This window comes from Melanaphis sacchari, unplaced genomic scaffold (genome assembly GCF_002803265.2).
Source record: "Melanaphis sacchari strain LSU unplaced genomic scaffold, SCAv2.0 Contig31_pilon_pilon, whole genome shotgun sequence".
In the NCBI taxonomy this organism is placed as follows: domain Eukaryota; kingdom Metazoa; phylum Arthropoda; class Insecta; order Hemiptera; family Aphididae; genus Melanaphis; species Melanaphis sacchari.
This window is the reverse complement of record NW_020271193.1, coordinates 1024707-1046362: the sequence shown is the minus strand read 5'-3', so window position 1 is coordinate 1046362 and position 21656 is coordinate 1024707. Positions and strand designations below refer to the sequence as shown.

The window sequence follows — 21656 nt, the reverse complement described above, 5'->3', positions numbered from 1 at the left end:
TGAAAATTTAATATACAAGGCTTCTGTAAGTTAAACTTAGACTTTAGTCTGTAAGTCTTATAGAAATTTCAAAAATATATGAAAAATTTTGATAGATTTAATTTGATAGATGTATGAAAAAAAAATAATTATTTCAGTTATTTTATTTTAATTTAAAAAATATTATTCGTTGAAACTTAAAATTATTTTCAAAATATTCATTATTATTAACTAGGTTAGTATCTACAATGATATTTTAAAAATACTAGTGTAACTTAAACTATATTACCAACAGAAAAACACGAATCACGGAATATATTTAGAAATTTTTACTGCGATATCCACTTAGAATCGTTCTTTGTACTTATATAATTATAAATTATTGAATTTGAATTTAATACATCCAATAATTCCATTTGTTTTTTTTCAATGACTTTTTTTATGAAAATTTTTACTGATAATATACAGTACACAATACACACTACATTAAATTAATGTTCTTGATTAATTTTTATTATTATTTATTTATTATAGTGAAAACAGAAACAATGTTATTTTTAAAATTATTTATTAATACCTAAATATTTCATCGTAATATATTTATATGATTTTCCAAATTCTGTACCTGGAAATTGGAATCGTTATTTATAAACTCGTTGTTTCATCGATTATAAATTTAATTATTAAACAACTACATTAAAATAAATCTATTTATAGTCAGTAAGTGTACCAGTAGTAATAAGATATTCAGTTATAAATTTGTATGAACACTTTAATAAATATTTATAAAGTACATAAACAATAAGATTTCTAAAACGTTAACAATGTATTTGTTGAGATTAACTAAAGTGTTTTAAAAATGATTGGTATATTTTGTTATTAAATTTAATAAATAATTGACGATTTCAACTAAAAAATATGTATATTTAAGAAGGATAGTAACAGTTTAAATAAACATTTTTTTTTTTTATTTGTTTCAGTTTAACAGTTATGGTTTTAATTCAAAATTTTTAATGTATCAATGTTAGAATTTTATTTTTATATAAGTTAAACATTTTTAACATAAAAACAATATAAATAAATAATTTTCTAGTAATCAAAATGGGAAATTTTGTTGCTATACCTAGTTAAATATAATGTACTTCTTCTGATAAAATATATCTAGTATTAAGGTAAAAGTTATCCCTAGATAAAATTCCACTAGAAAATATTTAACTCTAGCACAATTAAAAACAATATAAATACCTAATAGTATCTATAACTAGCTATATTTTATTTTATTACTTACTAGAATAATTTTGATTTTTTATTGCAATAATATTTATACAAATAATATATTATAGTATAGAATAATTCGTAGTTGCAATAATAGGAAAGTACTAAACAATATTTTGTTGAATTATTATATTATACTTATATAATAGTTATCAATTTTGTTATTATATATGATAAATGATAATATTACAAACCTAAACTATACAATACTTTAAAATAATAATAAATTTGTTTTACTAAATTATATTAAAAAATAAATTATTTTATGTTAATTAGTTTTCTAATAGACTACTTGAGAAAATGTTTCCAATTTCGCATTTTCAATGGTTTTTTTTTATTACTAATACGTAATTTTGTGCAGTAGTATTACTTTTGATGGAGGATGAAACAAGTGGAAATAGTTTGATATTCTTCTGTATATTAAGCTATTTTCGTGTTAGGATTAAACATATTAAATTTACTTTAAAAACGTATTTCTCTGCTTACTTTTAAACTACGCATACAGACCTGGTCACGTATAATCACCAATTCGAACAGAGTGAAACAATACTCTAACTTCCACCACTTATAGTTTCGGCCCCGAGCTTTGTTTATTATTGTACTAGATGTAACACATTTTAACCGAGAACTTGTGATAGTTGAACTCTGTGAAATAAATATATGTTAACAGTGAAATTTGAGAGAAAAACTTTGCCTCTGGGTGTTAGCACTACTGGAAATGATTTCAGCTTCAATTATATTTGAATTAATTTTTTTTCCTTATCATTGTAAACAAAATATATAAGCTAATATTACATAGTCAAATAATACGGTAGCTATGTAACACGTTATGATATAAATGTAGTATCAAATAAATAAGTATGTAATAATAATGTTGAAGTAACGGAAAAAAAAAAGGTGAACTGAAGTTTAATAATTTAGTTTGTTGTATGAATAGTTTGGTATGAATTAATAAAACATAAATAGAATATTAAGTTTTTCATCAAAATTAATTTTTCCTTAAATTGTTTAATTAATTTTCAAAATATTTATTTTTAGGAGCTAGTTATTTTTATACATCATACATTATCGTGGTATTATAGAATCACGAGAAAGTTATTTATATCAATCTTTGTATAGGTAGTTTTTAGTATTTTCATGACCTACCTTCACTAACAAGTAATTTCACACAACATTAAAATAACCCTGTTGGTAACAATAGTGCGTTTTTTTTTATATTGATAAGTTATTGATATTTTTATAAATTTAAAATTTCTTAATATAGATGAATGTTCATAATAATACAAATAATATAACTTTTTAATAAGTATTAATATTTATGTGTAATTTAATATTAAATTACATTTTTTCTAAATCATTTTTAAAAGACAGTGTTTATTAATAATTATTTTAGATTCTGTTGATCCTGTAAAAAAGCATGTAATACTTACATTGATTTTACTACCACATTATTGGTTTGTTTATAACTACTTTTAGTTTTTTTTTTTTTTTTTTGAGTTATAAGGTGTTAAAAGTTGTTTTTGTATGCAAATTTCTAATAATACACCATTATCATCTTACATAGTTATATGACAACATTTATCCCACAATGTTTTTGACGCTTTGAGTAAATAATGTAGTATATCAAGTATAAGCAATTTATCTATGGATACAATTTTCACGAGTTTTTTCACAAACTTAAAAGCTCAAAAGAAAAAATAATTTTTTCCCTTTATAAAATTGGTATTACAAATGCAATTGGTTAATGGTCGGAGTGTGTGATGGGTGAAACTACGCGTGGGTTTGATGTGTGACAATTAATCTTGCCATTCAACTCAGGAAGTCTGGATACGACTATGGATATATCTTGTTGTTGAAAACAAGAAATAAATATTTTAACAAATTAGAAACTCTAAATCTTACGAAAAAAACAAGGTAGGATTTTAAACAACTCGATTTTATAAAAATAAATATTTAATGATGTTATTATATTTAGTAACAATTAACAATATTATTTTAAATTCTGAGTAGTGCGTTGAATGTAAAAAATTTACAATCATATGTGTTTTTGTGTCTTTAGACTGAAGTACTTTTATTTTAAATATTGAGAGTAGTGTATAGTAGAAAAATCGGATTTAGTTTTTACTTTGAGGAGTTATCATTTTTATTTCTTAGTGCTTTTCAATTAATCAGGGAAAAAATGAATTACCTTAGCAATTTTAATTTATTATTAATGTTTAGATTAGTACTTGATAAATATACGTATATTATTATATGGATTTTTGGTGCTTTTTATTATAGTCATTTGAGAATACTAGAACTGCTTTTCGATTTATGTTAATACATTTTTTTAGTTTAATAAGATAAATTCATAATCATAATTTTGGAAAAATTGGATATTTTAACAAAAATTAATATTTAAATAAATTTTAATCTATTATACCTACCACAAACCTATTCATACTAATCTTTAGTTTAACTTATAATTTAATAATTGATTAATAATATTAAATATTTTTATAATAATTATCATGTATACAATTTGTCTTATAAATTATTTTCACTTGAAATTGTGATATGAATATAATTGAGCGACTCGTTATTTAGTTTTATTAAATTATTACTTTCATATTACTCTTAAAGTTTATTATTTTAAAGTTTTATATTCACAGTAATTTTAACATAGTATAATGAATACAATTCATAATAAAATTAATTTGATTGTTATTGTTTTTCCTTAATTTTGTAGTTTAAAGGTTCTATTGAAAGCCAACCAATTAATTTTTTTAATGTATTTAACAAAATATAATGGTTTCTTCTGATTAGACCATATAATAAAAAATATTTAGTGTATATAAAAATCGTTTTATTGATTTAATGCTTTAGCTTTAATAATATGAGAGAGTGACTATAAAATGTGATGTATATAAATATATTTTTCTAAGATTTTGATATTACTTACGTGGTCGTGTAACTTTATGTATAATATTCCATATTGGGCGACAACAGTATAATATTATATTATTATGAGATATTTTTGTCCTTTAGATTTTTACAAATACTATGAATTAAAACAAATTATTGTTGATGTTTGTGAGTGATATCATTAATGTATTTTTATGAATTTCAGGCGATTTTATTAAGTGCGGTGGTAGTAATTTGGTGCACTCAACGTTTTGGTGTGACGGATGGCCAGAATGTATTGATAATCATGCTGACGAATTATTATGTAATTAATCAAATTTATCTGATATATATTTAGACGTATTGATATATTAGCCTGTCTAAATAGGTAACATAACGTGTTCAGAAAATCAATTTCAGTGTCCAAACGGAAGATGTATAAACGACGCTAATGTATGTGATGGACAATGCGATTGCTTACTAAGTATCGATGGAAACTGTGCTGACGAGATTAATTGTACAGCGTTCTATAATAAAATCGATGGTATGCGCATTGCTTATTTTTTTAAATGTAATGCTCGTTAAGTTTTATTTGAGTATGGTTATCGATTAATCAAATACTTAATTAAATCTCATTGTAATGTACAATAGTACTGACACAAGTGGAAGACAGTTTAAGTAATATATGTTAAATTTAATTTGCAAAGGTTGAATTGACTACTGTAGCCTGTAGGTAAACATGTCGTAATTCTCGTGTGTATTGTATATTTTTTTATTATTCAGATAGTGTATTCAGTTACGAAATTTTATGTGCAACAGATATTGTTGTTGATCGGTCAATTCGATCGAAGATTACCAAATAGTATTGTCTATGTTTTAATTTTTGATATCTCCACGAAGGGTTGAAAATAAGCACATAACGTCAATATAATAGTTAACGCCTATGAATATCATAGAAATGTTTTTTTATTAGTGTACTTATAAGTATATTATTACTTTGATTTATTTAAAGATTAAATTCTTCAATTTTAGTAAAAAAAGTTTAGATTTGAAGAAAAAAAAAAATTAGAAGTAAATTTCTTGTATGAATTCGAGATAGACAATACGTGTATGCTGTAAGTTCAAAGTTTTGAGTCTAATCTATTAATTTTCCTTTTTAATTTTTCCAAAAAATTATCAAAAAGTATACGTATATTTTAAGTGTTTATAGCTTATATTTAATTATATTTTAATTTAAAAAAGCTGCAGGCTAAACGTAAATTCTGATGGTGTTAACAGTAGAATTATGGTTGGGGATTCTTCGTAAAGCCATCACTGTAACCGTTCTAATTTTAGAATGATATAACAAAATATAATTTAATGAAACAGTGTTACGTCTACTTATAAAATATACCGCGTTAAATTGTCTTTATTATTTACTGTAGATTTGATAATAATTTTTAAAACAAATTACAAGTTTGAATTATTGTATTTGATTTTCAGATGTAATTGTGTGCACAACAGGATCAACGCTCAGTTGTTGGATGCCTGAAGGAAATCCTTCGCGTTGCATACGTCAAAAATACATTTGTGACGGTCAAAATGACTGCTTTAATGGATTTTCCATTTCAGATGAATTCGGCTGCGGTGAGTGATGATTGATGATATTTAACTTAAAAGAGCTGCTGCTAATATAATTATAGTAATTATAGTAATGAATTATTTTTTTGCAATGATTTTCTTGAGCCCGGAAGTGTCATGGACAGGGACAGAATGGCTATTTTTTGACCCGGACGGAATAGTAATTAAGGGCTTGTAAATTTTTTTCAAACTTACCTAAATTAGAAAAAGAGTCCAGATAAGTTAATATATAAAAAAAATTAAGAATAACATGTTAGTTTTTGGGAGTATAATGCAGATATGATAAAATATAGTTATTATAGTAACTATTTATAAGTGTAGATAGTTTAAAGTAAGTACATTTTTAAAAATTTTTGATTTCAACTCATTCAAAGGAACACGTGTATTTTATTAAATACCCAATTATTCTTAAAATTATAAAGTTTTAAAGCCGATATAACAAGTAAGTACTTAGATAATATATTATGTTATGAATAAGAAAAAATTTCTTCTATACATACACTCACATAACTCAATTTATTAATTTATTTATCAATACTTTATTAATTAAAATATAAATAAACCAAAAATTGTATTGATTACAATCATAGCAATTAACGGTAGTAGAACTATAATAATATCAAAATTTAATGCATGGTTATCTACAGAGTATATTATTGTAACCGTGATTCAATAACATTTTTACTTTTATGCAGTTATTTTACCTATATTTTTTTAATTACTCAGACACGAGTGATACGATGTAATATTATATATTTAAAAACAACAGTATTGTTGATTTCTATTATAATTTATCTTTCTGTTTTACATTACAATAGAATTAAATTAAAAAAGGGGCCGACAGTGGTAATTGGTAGCCCAGATCATAAATACGAATGGGGACTTGGAGTGCTACTAGGTATACAGCACCCTGGGCCAGTTCGCCTCAGGTCGTATAATACATCAATATTTACGATTTTCATTTTAGATTAGTTATTAACATACTTATTTATTGTGCATTAGCTTATTTAATTGATGCATAATTTTAAATATGCATACTTTATAAATAAAAATTTAAAATAATTTAAATGTATAGAATAATTTAAGAACTATAATAAATTACTTTATTTCTTCTTATTGAAAGACTATACTTCAAGAATTAATCTTATAACTCATCGAAGTTTTAATTATTATAACCTAATATTAAACTTGAAATTTATTTTATTATCCTAATGAACCTAATATGACTTAAAAAAAAAAAAAATCAATATTCATTGTAGTAGGTATTGTATTAAAGTATAAAATGTTATCATAAATTATATAAATAAGAGTATACTTTTTATTTTCACTAAAAACAAAGTTTAATGAAGAAATTAACTTAAAAATCGTCGTCATATTTATCCATGCATTATAATAGAATAATGTTTTTATTTTATTAATTTGCTAAAAAGTATAAAAAATTATGTAAAAATATACTGCATGTCTGTAATAAGGAAGTTTTTTGTAAGATTCTTTCATGAAAATAATTGGTTTTTTATATAATTTCGTAATTTCAATGCAACTACTAAATATCGATAATGGTATACCGAAATGGGAGCACTAGTAAATTCTTTTGAAAAGTAATTTAAATTGTTTTTAATTTTTCATTAAAAATGTTTAAAAAAAGTATTTAAAAATGGTTTTATATAACTTCTTTTATTAATACTGCAATAATTGTTGAATTATTAATACATTTATTCATAATTTAAAAGTTTATAAAAATATTAAATAGCTAAATTTTATACATTTTAAGCTAATTTAAGCTTATAATTATATTATAATATTTGTGATCATCTCCTTAAAAAAATTCAGAGATAATAAATATAAAATTATGAATTTTAAAATTTTATTTAATACTATAGTAAATAAACAGTGTATATTTTAAATCATAAAAATTATTAAGAATTTCTGTGAAAAAAATGTTATATTTTCAATTCTTAATACAACTTCAGAGAAATTTTAAAAGTGATGTTTTGAAAAGAATGCTGTCTTATTTCAAAATAAGTATACTTTTGCTTCATTCAGAATTTTATATTATACTTATCCCATAAACAGTTTTTATTATAGTTCGAGTTATTTAAAATGATTTTTTTATTACGTATATCATCTGATTTTCTTTTATTTTTTGTGTAAATTAAATTGTATTAAAGATTTTAAATGATAATTATTTTGAAAGAAATTTTGATTTTACGTCGTACTTTGCTGTTTTACATTGTTGATAGATCAATACAGTGATTTAAATATTTAGCGTATTATAACAGGAGAAAAAGAGTCAAGATGTATATACTAATATAGTATCGTGAGACATAATACATTATAATATATAGGAAGAAAGGATAATAATAATAATAATAATAAAAAGGTATTAAATGGAAATAAAGACCAATTGAATAAAGTGCTGTGTTACTCTGAATAATTTTAATTCTTATTGTTATCACGATTTTATTTATAAGTTCTATGTAAGTCAATTTAAATTTTAAATATATATTAACAATAATGCATTTACAGATAAAGTGTTCATCAATCAGAATGCCGACTTGGTAAAAGAAAATATTTTTTAACAAGAATTTTTATAGAATTTACTTTAAAATTAGAGACAAAATATTTTTATATCTTGTCTGATCTATGATTAATGTGATAGTTATAGGTACGGGCGTATTGAAAGGGTGTTAATTGAGTCGATTTTTGTCTGGATTTCACAGAATTAGATGTAGCGAGTGGACGAGTCTGGGGTTAGTTTTTTTATTCGTTGACTATTAAGTCGGTGGTTACGACACTTTCGTTGAGTCGGATTTTAGCAAATCTCAGTTCTATAGTGATATATTAGTCAAGACTAATAACTTATTAGTTATGACTTGTCCCTTGTAATAAATATTTTTGGTCATTAGATAGCTGTACTAAATATAGCCCTGGAGTGGTTAAACGACGCGTTAAAACACCATCTAGGGCGATGAGTGATTTTTATTAATTGAGAAACAAACAATTGTTCAAAAAAAAAAAATATATACATAATATATATTTTAATGTTTTATATTAATTAAGTAACAGCATATTATTTTCTTTCTAAAATATTTAAAATTGTAAACTATTTTACATTAATCATACAAATCTATAGATTCGTGATAAAAATTAAACATAATAATATTATGTTGATAATAATTTATATTAAAAAATTACATAAAACTTATATAATATCATGTAAATATATATATCGCTATAATTCGTCAGTATTTTTTTATATATGTATTGATCAAATATAATAATTTAAATATACATTATAAAAACTTTGAAAACTAATACGCTATAAGAATACATATAATTAGCGATTACTGCAGATTACTTGTGGTTATGATATGAATTAGAATGAAAATTAAGTATTGTCACCATAATATATCTATTTCTTATTTAATTTGAATTAAATTCAGGCTAGGTTTAAAATGTAATGCTCTTAGGAATTATATATTTATTTAAGTAAATACAAACATTTTAAAACATATAACTACATTCAAAAATATATATGTTGAATATAAGAAGTCGAGTGACTATAGCTTTGATTAAATTCATACTATTCCGTCTCAAATTTCAATATTAAATTATTTTCTGGAACGAAAAAATCGAAAATTAGTATGTAAATAAAATGTATTACATTATAAAATGAATTAATTATAATGGGTGATCGCGTTGAATCGAAATTATTTTCTGGTTGTTGCTATTGCACTAGTAAAACTGATACTAATCGGTGGCATGTTTACTAAAATTTTCAGCTCAATAAAACAGAATACCTACTGAATTTCTTGCCTGTGTTTAATAATATCACGAATTCAAGATAATCCGTGTTTAGCTTAGCTTTAATGCAAAAAAAAAAAAAATGTTTTTAATTTAATGAACTAGCTTAAATTAATGAATACCTACACTTTCTCACAAAAAAAATAAATAAATAAATAAAACGAAAAAATGTATTTAGTATAGATTAATATTAAATAAAAGTTTGTATTATCAAGCTTCCGCACATGACTGATGATCTTTAAAAAAAAAAAAACGGTATTGTATTCCTAACTCTCAAAAATTATATTATAAAGCACTGACAAAATGATTTATTGTAAATTATAAGTTAACGTAATACAAAAAATTGTGCTACCACAACAGCATTGTTGTTCTTAACGAGGGTAAATAAATTAATTATTATACAATACATACGATGTTCTTAAGTAGAAAGTAATATATTCCAATAACTATCCAAGTTTTTTATTGTAAGTATTAGGAATTTTAATCTTAGAGTAGTAGTTATAATGGTATACGTTATGCACAAGTAGACTAATAGCTACTTTATACTTAGTTCTAAATCATTAGGCATTTTAATATATTTTTATTATAAAGAAATATATTTAAAATTTATTTTAATAATTTAAATTATACCTTTATTACATTAAATAAATTCACATACTGTAGGTACCGTGTATATTTTATATAGTAAGACAGGCCCTATATACCGAGTATTATTAATTTATAAATACTTGGTAAATGTATATCCAATGTACGATATTTATTGAAAAAGATTAATTTATAAATTAAAAATATACTCGGTTAATATCCTTGTATAAACAATACTAAAATATTATAATCTAATCAAATTTATTATTATATTTTGGTGTTTTCACGACCTATATTAAGCATACGTATACATCACAAATTAAATCATTGAATATTTATTTATTTTGCATGCATATAATAGGCATATTTAAATACTTTGAAAAGAAATCTAAAGAGAAAGATTTTATTTTGATATACTTACTAGTTACTTGTTACCTACTGCTATCGACACAATAAATTATTTAACACGATTTATCAATGTATTTTTGGGGGTTGGTTTGTAAACAATAAATTAAACTGATTGACAATTAATCTATATTAGCGTTGTACGTTGAACAAGAGATAAAATAAAAATAAAATATTAATACATATCATATATGGATTGATAGTTATTTTCATGTTTTTTTCCACTTTGATTTACTAAAGGTTAGTCGTTTAATCATTTAATCTACACATCAGCCATTTATCCTTCCTCTGTTTATTGACCATCGTAATGATTTATCGAAAAAAATCTATAAATTGAACGTATTTAATTTTTATAATATTTGTATATGTTTATTTATTTAAGTTTTAAACGGGTAAAGCCTAAATATAAAAAAAAAAAATACAAAGGTAAAGTAACAAGTTTGTTTTTTGGTATGAAAAATGTATTTATTTTTTACGTTGTATTGAATTTATACATTTTATAATTTAATTGTATTATTTAAAATATTTAAGTCTCTGAAGTCTATCGTTATCAAAATAAAATTGATGAAAAATAAAAATAACTTATCAATTTTTTACAGATAAGCCAAATTCGCTTTTAAATGATGAATTTTTTAAGTGTAAGGATGGTAGATGGTTGCCATTTAAACATCGTTGTAACTTTAAAGCAGAATGCTTAGATGGTGATGATGAAATGGATTGCGAAGTTTCGTTATCTTGTGATAAAGATCAGTTCCGATGTGTTAGTGGTGAATGTGTAAAATTTGAGAATCGCTGCGACGGCCGTACCGACTGTTGGGATAAGAGTGACGAAATTGGATGTGGTAAGCAATGCTGGGCACAGAGTTATAAATTATAAAATACTTTACCTGTTTGCAACCACCTTACATATTTGAGTAATGAGTATATATTTTATAGGAATATAAATACATTTATTATATGAACTTATTATTAATTATTGCTTGTAATTCAAAGTTAAGTAAGTTCGATTTTTTTTTAACTATAGTTAAAGTAAAGTTAGTTAAACATAAAAACTAATTAAATTAAAATATAAGTTATCTTCTGAAATGTCTATCTTAATTAGCAATTTCACGTTTTACATAAACTTATAAAATATTGGGATTTTTGATGTGAAAAAAAACAACAAGTTAATTTTTATTTTTATTTAACTAGATAAGATTATTTTATTTGTTTAACCGAATTAGGTTGAATTAAATTCAACTCGTTTAGTTAGAAAGTTACTTTAAAAGTAACTAGTTAATACCTAGCTTTGTTATAATTACATTTTAACAGAGTGTCTTTTATAATAATGCATTAATCATCAGATTAAATATACACATAGTTTTTGTAATTATCATAGTGTATTAATCATTGTTTATTTTAGCTGCTGTGCCATGTCCAAGCGAAAATTGGTTGAGATGCGAGATCGGTAAACAGTGTGTGCCAATGGAAAAATGGTGTGATTATAGAGTTGACTGTATGGACGGTTCTGACGAGAAAAATTGCGGTGAGTATTGATTTTAAACAAAAATTTACTCAAAAAATATTGAAAAAGTTAGTAAACCCAATATTGTGTATCAATATGGTGTAATTGATAATCGCTAATGAATAATTCTTACTTAATTATGTGATAATGTTATATATTTATTAAAGTTTAATTTTCATTAAATTGTTTGGAAAAAAAGATTGAAACGTTAATATAATTTAATTTATGTATCATTAAGTTGTTCACTTTTTCAATTAAAATTGTATATATTTTTGTTATATTTACTCATTATTATTTATTGTTTTTTGTAGTATGATGTTTTTCAGTCGATTAAAATTAATATTTTATAATTAAATTATACACATATTATACAATTTAAAAAGTTTTATTGAAAATTCAAAAATTGTTTAGACAGATTCCATTATTGTTATTTCTTATAGACACTTTTGGATACTTTATGTGTTTATTTTATATATAACATACATAGTAGTATTTATTTGTATATTCATAGCACTTACTTTTCAGCAGTTTAAATAGAAATTTTCCCCTCAAGTCCACTTTTTTCTCGCATAACACAAAAGCAGTAATTTTCAAAAACCTTAATGTATGTTGGCAACATTTTTCTAAAAAAGTTTAATCCCGTGTAATACAAAATCATAATAATTCTGAAATTACATCTCCATACAAAACTTTTTTTATTTAAAAAAAAAAATATATTTTTTTTTGAGTCATAAAAGTATATCTACGGTTTGATTAAATAAATAAAAAAAAAAATATTAATATCTATTGATTTATTTAATATTTAATATTTTAAAATTAGTTAAAAAAAAGATTTTACGCAAGTTTTATTAAATTTCTAGTAAAATGTATATATTTTTAAAATACGATCATGAATTATTAGACAATATAAGCAGTTACTATACCCAGTGCTGGCAGTAGAGTCATTGGCGCCCTGGGCGAATAAACAAATATGTGCTCTTCTCCATATAAATAGTAGTCGTTTTATTTTAATTAAATAAAATTCAAATTGCCATCATTTGATGGTTTCTTTTCCTATGTCAACAAGTAATATTTAAAAATACCTCTTATGCTTATTTTAATACATACAAAATAGATTATATACTTTTTTTTTGAAAAAAAAAAAAATAAAAAATTCACATTATATTATAATTATTAATTAGTTATTTGTTTATATATCATATAATAAAATAAAATTATTTTTAGTAAAAATCTAAATTTAAATTATCATATGGATAAGCTATCTAAAAAAGTTTAAAAACTTTTAGTTATCAATACTTCAAAACAGAATGATTCAGCTACAGCTTCATTAGTGATGTGCAATTAGAAATGTAAGCGTCAAAACCTCTTACAGATATAATTGCTTGTTATTTATTAATTCATGATTGTATTGTAGAATACGCCCCTTTCACTAGGAAAAAAAAACTCGTGTTAAATGTTTTTTGAATTAATAATTTTAAAACGATAAATAAATCAATAGATATTAATATATTTCTTTTTTCATCAAACCGTATCCTTTTATAACTCGAAAAAAATATTTTTTCTTTAAAAAAAAAAAAATTTGTGTGAAGATGTAATTTAGAATTATTTTGATTTTGTGTAACATGGTATTAAACTTTTTTTGGAAAAATGTTGTGAACATACATTATAATTTTTGAAAATTATTGTTATGTGTTACGCAGGAAAAAAATGAGCTTGAGGTGAATATTCTCCTTTAAAATTTTTTAATCTTCCTGCTGAAAAGTGTTGTGAACATACAAATACATACTACTATACATAGAATTTATGATTAAAAAAAAAAATAAAAAAAATCCTTTTTTATTATAGATTATAGATCATGCAAAATTGACGAGTTTCAATGTGATAGCGGTCAATGTATTCCGTTAGAGTATAAATGTAAAAAATATCGAGAAGAACTAATAGGTTGTGTAGACAAATCACACCTAAGAAATTGTGGTATGTTAAATTTAAACATTTATATTTCTTGTATCATGTATGTTTAAAAATGACGTAACCACAGTAATTATGTTTTGGTCTAAAATTTAGAGTTTTTAAATAAGTAAATTGTTGTGAGACAAATATTCATTTAAGTTGAAGTATAAATTTTTTTTTGTTATTGTTCAGAGTTTTTTTATTGATCTGAAATAAATTCGGTCTTAACAACTAAGCCATTAACAATACATACTGTACAAATATTTTCTTAAATAATTAGCTTTAAGTAGTTTTTTGCCATCAAAAATGTATGTATTAGTTAATTTTGGTCTAATTAAGTTTTTTTTTTTTGTATAACTGTTATTTATTTATTTATTTATTTTATTCCTTAATGGAAAATACTGAAAAAATACCATGAGTCTTTATTAAATATATAACACATACCTATAAACCACTCGTTTGGAATATTATTATGAGTATTTTATTCAAATGTTTATTTTATAATTAAGTGAATTTGATTACCCAAGTATTTCTAACGACAGAAAAGATTAATTCATTTTTGCAGAAGAATCTCAATAACTTAAAGTCAGTAGAGATAGATATTCAAATTTTACTTAATACATTTTGATTATTTGAATTTTAAGTTTTTTTAGATAGAATAGTGTATAGATTTCATTATCATGTAAAAAAAAGATTGATTTTGGTTTGTACGGTTTTAGTCGATTTTAAATGCGCTGAAAATGAATTTAAATGTTATCGAGGGCCTTGTATACATCAATCTATGGTGTGCGATGGGCAATTAGATTGTGATTTGACTTGGGACGATGAAGACAATAATTGTTGTAAGATCTTGATGTAGATTTGCAATATGTATTGGATAGAAAACACATTGTATTCCTCATAACAATGAATTTCAGATTTCATGTGTTCGAATTTAGCATCTAGCTGCCAGTGCCAAGATGTCCATATAAATTGTACTGGTCACGGTCTTGACCAGTTTCCGTACGACGTCGAAAAAGAAATCACCTTCTTGTAAGTATTTATTCGATAAAATATTAAAAAGTAAAAGGTTAAAGGAAAATAAAAAAATATAATCTCATTCAATATTTTTGTAGCCATTTGGGTGGTAATAATTTTTCCGAAGGCCTTCATGAAAATACTTTTCAACATTTGGATCGCTTGGTTTATTTGTAAGTGATTGTCAATTTTATGTATAGAAATATTCTAATATAACGCAATCATATATTTTAATTTTACAGAGACCTGATGAATAACTCAATAAAACATTTGCAGCCATTTTTGTTTTCTACGCTTTGGCGTTTGAAAACATTAAACTTACAAAATAACCAAATAACAATTTTGCGAAATTGTTCATTTATGGGACTCGGTCAACTAACGGGATTGTAAGATTAATTAATTATTTATTAGAGAATTTTGATAAAATATTGTTGGATTTTCCAGCCTTGCTAACCCAGAAAATAGACGAAAACTAATATTTGCTTAACCCGTTTTATACAGTTATAATAATTACCAAACTTAAAATGAATAATATTACTCATAACTTTATATTAAGTTTAATGTTCTAACTATCATTAAAATAATTAAAATTAAGTACTTAAAGTTTATTTTAAACAAAATAAAACTGTTCAAGTTCTATTTATTAATTATGGTTTATGTGGTTAGAGAATTGTGTAATAATTGTATTACACATATTAAGTATTATATTTACCTTAAAGTTATTTTTAAAACACTAAAAGTTAAATAACCTGTAAATAGTAATGACCGAACTTTATAATACAGAGATACCCAAGGAAAATAAAAGCGTTATCGAGAATGTGACTATCGTTAATATTTGAGAGATGTTTCGTAAACAGCTAAAGGTTTTACTGGTTTTAATATAAAATATCTGGGTACCATTTGTTTTTAGACACTTACAAGGAAACAATATTTACAAGTTGAGCTCAATGGCATTTCAAGGGTTGTCTTCTTTAATTACGCTGTAAGTATCTACTATCTATCAGAAGTCCATTTTAAAGTTAATGTAGTGTTTGATTTAATATAGTGACTTGAGCAATCAGAACATTACAGATATAGAATCGGAAGCCTTTGTTGGTCTTAGATCGTTAAAAAGTTTGTTAGTATCAAAATTCATTGTTTTTTTCAGTATATTTACCAGTAATTCGTTATTTTAGAGACCTATCAGATAACTCACTTACTCATATACGAGATGGCACGTTTCGTGGGATGCCTCAAGTTGTATTTCTGTAAGTATAATATTATGTGCTACTAAACTTTATATTTTCAGCGTAAAACTTAATTCTTAAAAAAAAGCTAATATATTTTTTGTACAGAAACCTTAAGAATAATCAATTGAGAGTCATAGACAAGAATGTTTTTTTCACTATGCCATTACTCGAAACACTGTGAGTCATTAAAGCCACGTTGCTGTATAATGTTGTTTAATAATAGGAATAAACTGATGACAATACTAGTAATAATAATAGTAATAAAATAAAAATTATTTATAAGACCATAAACGAACAGCTTATTAACTTAAATACAAAATTCTATTTAATAAAATAGAAGAATCATAAAAGTATAACGAAATTGGAAGCGTACAACGCTGTTACATTATTATCGGAATTACGCAATTATTGATTAAAATAATGTGATAACGTAAAAGTGTAATAGTTTTTGGGAAAACATTATTCGCGTCAAGTCTTAGTTACTTAACAAATGTGCAAAATGATAAGCTTATATATAAATTAAAATTCAGAATAAAAATATATATATCCTCATTATTATTACTTTGAGGATTTTATATTATACGAGTAATTTAATATGAGTTTCATGTACATCGCACTATCAGTGTTTAAGTATCATAACTTGAATAGTTAAAATTTTAAAGTATTAATATCTCTAAATTTTTTTTTTCTTTATTTTTTTTTCTTTATTTTATAGTGTCTATTTTTTGTTTATATTTTAATAATTATAAAATAAATTATCAAACTTGTATACCAAGACAAAAATTGAAGAGTATTTGCAAAGATATAAAGATATATCGACACATATATTGAAAAAAAGCCATTATTAAGTACCTATAATATTTCTAAGATCGGCCTTGTTGTAAAATATAAATACTAAGTGCTTAACAAATAGTTGAATATATTTCTAAAATTTTAATTAAATAAATATTTTATCATAATGTGTGTTAAAATATAGTGTTTAATAATGTTTATAATGAATTTACATAATTATATTAAATTTAGTATCGATAAAATTACAAAATATATAAAGTAATAAGGCCATATCTCTAAACATTCTAGAAAATATTAAATATACATTTAATTTATAAAGACACAACTTTTAAGAATTCATTGTTAAGTGTAAAATGATTTTTTTAAATGATTTTCATTTACAATATTTTGCTTCGAATATAATTATATTAGTTTATAGGAATAATATCAAACTTAAAAACTGCCCTAATGAATAATTTACGAGTATATATATATTAACTTATTCAGTTACGTCGTTTTAGAACTTGTAATACACACACATATATATATATATAGTTTATGATGCGTGTGTAGGTTTACCGACGAGTTTCGTTTCTGTTGCTTGGCCCGGTACGTAAAACAATGCGAACCGCTGCCTGATGAATTTAGCTCGTGCGAAGACCTGATGTCCAACATCGTATTGCGAGTATGCATTTGGATATTAGCTGTAGTTGCGATCACTGCTAATTTGTTAGTGATTGTGTTCCGGGCCAAATATAAGCACACCAACCAGGTACACTCGTTCCTCATTGTAAACTTGGCGTTAGGAGACTTCCTGATGGGTTCATATCTGCTGGTGATAGCTGTTGTTGACTGGTACTATCGTGGCGTGTACTTCATCCATGACTCGGACTGGCGACAAAGTTCCATGTGCAACGTGGCTGGTTTTATAAGCACATTTTCCAGCGAGCTTTCTGTGTTCACGTTGACCGGTAAGCGCATAATTTCACACATATTAATTATCAATACTAATATTATAAATTTGAAAAGTTTGCTTATTTGAACGCGCTTATCTTAACTGGTATGAGCTAAATGGATCGATTTCAGTAAATGTTATATCAATAGATTCATTGAAACTCACGGGGTGTTTTAGCTTATTTTTCGAGTCCTATAGGTTGTTATGTAGTGGCTTACGTAGTCATACACGAATATCGTTATGACTTTATGAGTTTATTTATATGTAGGGTTGCAGAAAAGAAATTTAAAAAAGTGAACTAACTGAACGTTGCTATGGAATTTCGTTAAAAATAAAATGGAAAAATAATTAGTTTATTATTTGTTATTCAAAAATAGTAGTTAAGTGCTTGTAGTTTATAGAATCTAAAATTACTTGACCGATTTTTAAGATATATCATAAAAATTAAAATAGTAATATAAGTCACAAATTAAAAATATATCAGGAAATACATACGTATTACATATATTCAATCCATCTTGGTCAATTAAATTAAGAAAGCTTGGTGTATCAATGCTATTTTGGATGAAATCAGATTATAAAAGTAGCATATAATATTTTAATAATTACATGCACCATTTTACTGTATAAGGTTAAGTATAAGTTTTTTGTAAATTATTTAGTATTTCTTAAGTCTCAAACTTAAATTTTTACTTATATGTATTTTTACCTACAACTTTAATTCTTATACTGTACTTGAACCTTATAGGTGTTTATTTATAGTTTATACGTATAAATATAATAAAATTAAAATTAAATCAGTCCAAATTTCAGCGTTGTTATATAGTCAATCGTTTGTTTTGAACATACACATATCTTGTGTTGTTGTGTCTATGGTTTGACATCAATAAAATATTAAAATTACTTGAGTAAGCCAAGTCATCGTTTAAAAATAAATTTAATAGGTAAGGGATTTAGTAGTTTATTTTTGAAATGGTTACAATTTAAATAATTTAAATGTAAATCATATGAATAATAAAAACGATCTACAATAACACTTAAAAATAAAAATGAATTAATTTGTGTGTTGGAAGTTATGATGACCATACGAGAAAATTAAATATAATCTTTATTTTTAAAAATAATCTCATTTATAGTTCTTAATTTCATATTTTGTAGCTGGATAATTATTTAAAGATAGCAAACAATGAACAATTTTTTATTGTTGTATATTGCACACAATAAGAAATATAAAAATACATTGTTCAGTTTTTGTTTTTCTGCACTTTACCATTTAAAAGACTTTTAGAATTAAAAAATACTTTAATCCATATTATTTGTATTACAATTTGTATCCCAGTAGACTTAAAAATATATGCTTAGTTATGGTGTTTTGCAAACCTGCTCTCGAACTGTACATAAAAATATTTTGTAAATGTAATATTAAATATGAAACTAATATTCATGTAAAGCTTTTAAAATATTAGGGTAGGGATATGTAATAATAATTGCTAAGGATAAATATTACATTGGTTACCGCATTTGCAACAACCATAACAACTTCTTGAAAATTAAATATGGTCAAAAAAACTCAGTTTATATTTTTTTTAGACGATGCTCTTTATTTTTCGACAAAACAATTTACGTTACTATCTATCTGTAATTATCTATATAACTATACTTAACTGTTCCTGTTGTTTATGTCTACTGTCCATTCAATATATATATACAAGAAATAACATTTCATAATTATATTCTTGGTAATCATATAAAATAAATTTTATCAATAACGTAATTTTTTAAATTATACATTGATTACATTTTGTTCAAATTTTAGTATAAAAAAACATGTATTGAACTGTTTATGATAAATTGTATAAATTATAACACAAGTAAAGTATCGGATTTGCATTAAAATATATATACTTTTCAATGACGATATAATTTGAACCATTTCACATTAAAATGCTTTAAGCTCGATATTTAAAGAGTATGTATTTGATAATTTTTAATTAAAAACGTTCCTAATTAATTTAATTTTCTGAAAAATATTAAAATTAGCATTAACTGCACTTAAAAAATTTAAATTATCTGTACAGAGTATACTTATAATGCCCATGTATTTTTAATTATATAAAAATAATATCGAAAACATGATAGTTACAAATTATAACAAATATTACTCAAAATTTAATAAATACATATTTAATTGTTCAGAGAATTAAAAACAATTTAATACATACTTATAATATTTAGCAAATAAAATAATAAGTTAAATGTAATGAATAAATAATTATTTAATCGGTGGCAAGTACAAACGATGTTGAATAAAATATTTTCTGATAGATTGAAATACGAAAAAAAATGGTATCATTGTTATCGTGTTTAAACTTCGAATGAAGTTTATGGTTACACCTTTCGTTGTCAGCGTGAAATGAAAAATAAGCAACAGAATCTATAAACAACTGTATTATATAATATTATTAATTGATTATTGATACAATAAGATTTGGGTATTATTTATAATTAAGATATACATAATTTGATTTATTTATAATTCATTAAAAATATATAGTGATCACTCTGGAAAGGTTATTGGTAATCATATTTCCGTTCAAAGTCCGACGCTTGGAAATGGATTTTACACGTATACTAATGGCTGTGTGTTGGTTACTAGCAATAATTATATCTGCTATTCCACTATTCAACATTCATTACTTCAGGTAAACATATTAAGAAAATCGTAGTAATTTTATTTTACCAAAACAAATTATGCAATATTTTTATTATACTATTATTTTTATGTTTGATAAAATATACCTATATGGTTTATTTATTAATTTTTCAGAAATTTTTACGGACGGTCTGGTGTGTGTTTAGCTTTGCACATTACTCCAGACAAGCCCAACGGTTGGGAGTATTCTGTATTCATATTTCTATGTAAACGTCACTTTTATTTATTTAATTATTTTTTAATTGTTTTTACTACTGCTGTACACATTAATTTATGTAGTTGTTTTCATGTACAAATTCAATAATTGTGTTTAAGTTGTTAATCTGGGTTCGCTGTTGTTGATATCTGGAAGCTACCTTTGGATGTTTTTCGTTGCTAAGATGACTCATCGTGCCACAGAAACCCTAATCCGACACCGGTCGCTCAGTGAGTCTGCAATGGCTTGGCGGATGAGTCTATTGGTGGCTACGGACGCCGCATGTTGGGTGCCCATCATAGGGTTAGGATTATGGTCTTTGGCTGGATTCACCGTGCCTCCACAAGTAAAAATATACAACACGGCTAACTAAGTAAATTTGTTAATCGTATCAAAATATGCGATGACTGTAGATACTTTATACATCTTTTTTAGCTTCAAAATAATGTAAGAATTTCGTTTACTTCTGTCACTGTTTTCCAATCATCTTAATTCTGAATTTTTTTTCTAATTTGTCACTTACAATGGTCCCAGATTATTCCTTATCTCATTTATCAATTTGCTTTGGTCTTTCTTTGGGTCTTTTTCCCGTCAATTGCTATCAAACGCTGTTCTTACACTAATGGTATATGCTTTTCATATTTCTACATGACCTAACCACTAAAGTCTTTGGCTTTTGGTATAGCTTAATATAATATACCATTATAACATCACTAGCTGAGAGTTAAAAAATTTAAGAAGACACTGAAAATAAAAAATATAAAATTTTA

The 21656-nt window shown here is 24.0% G+C and overlaps 1 protein-coding gene across 1 annotated transcript in view; it reads left to right on the top strand.

Moving 5' to 3' along the window:
- The window catches only part of LOC112596337 (G-protein coupled receptor GRL101-like), a 64515-nt gene that overhangs the window by 38084 nt on the left and 4775 nt on the right, over nt 1-21656 (top strand). The window contains exons 7-24 of the mRNA XM_025341964.1: nt 4364-4462; nt 4526-4681; nt 5620-5763; nt 11151-11393; nt 11954-12076; nt 13901-14029; nt 14725-14847; nt 14923-15037; nt 15121-15195; nt 15265-15408; nt 15933-16004; nt 16068-16139; nt 16198-16269; nt 16357-16428; nt 17596-17993; nt 20532-20679; nt 20805-20896; nt 21006-21232. Of these exons, the coding sequence (XP_025197749.1) occupies nt 4364-4462; nt 4526-4681; nt 5620-5763; nt 11151-11393; nt 11954-12076; nt 13901-14029; nt 14725-14847; nt 14923-15037; nt 15121-15195; nt 15265-15408; nt 15933-16004; nt 16068-16139; nt 16198-16269; nt 16357-16428; nt 17596-17993; nt 20532-20679; nt 20805-20896; nt 21006-21232 (2504 nt within the window). The remainder of the gene's footprint in view (nt 1-4363; nt 4463-4525; nt 4682-5619; nt 5764-11150; nt 11394-11953; nt 12077-13900; nt 14030-14724; nt 14848-14922; nt 15038-15120; nt 15196-15264; nt 15409-15932; nt 16005-16067; nt 16140-16197; nt 16270-16356; nt 16429-17595; nt 17994-20531; nt 20680-20804; nt 20897-21005; nt 21233-21656) is intronic.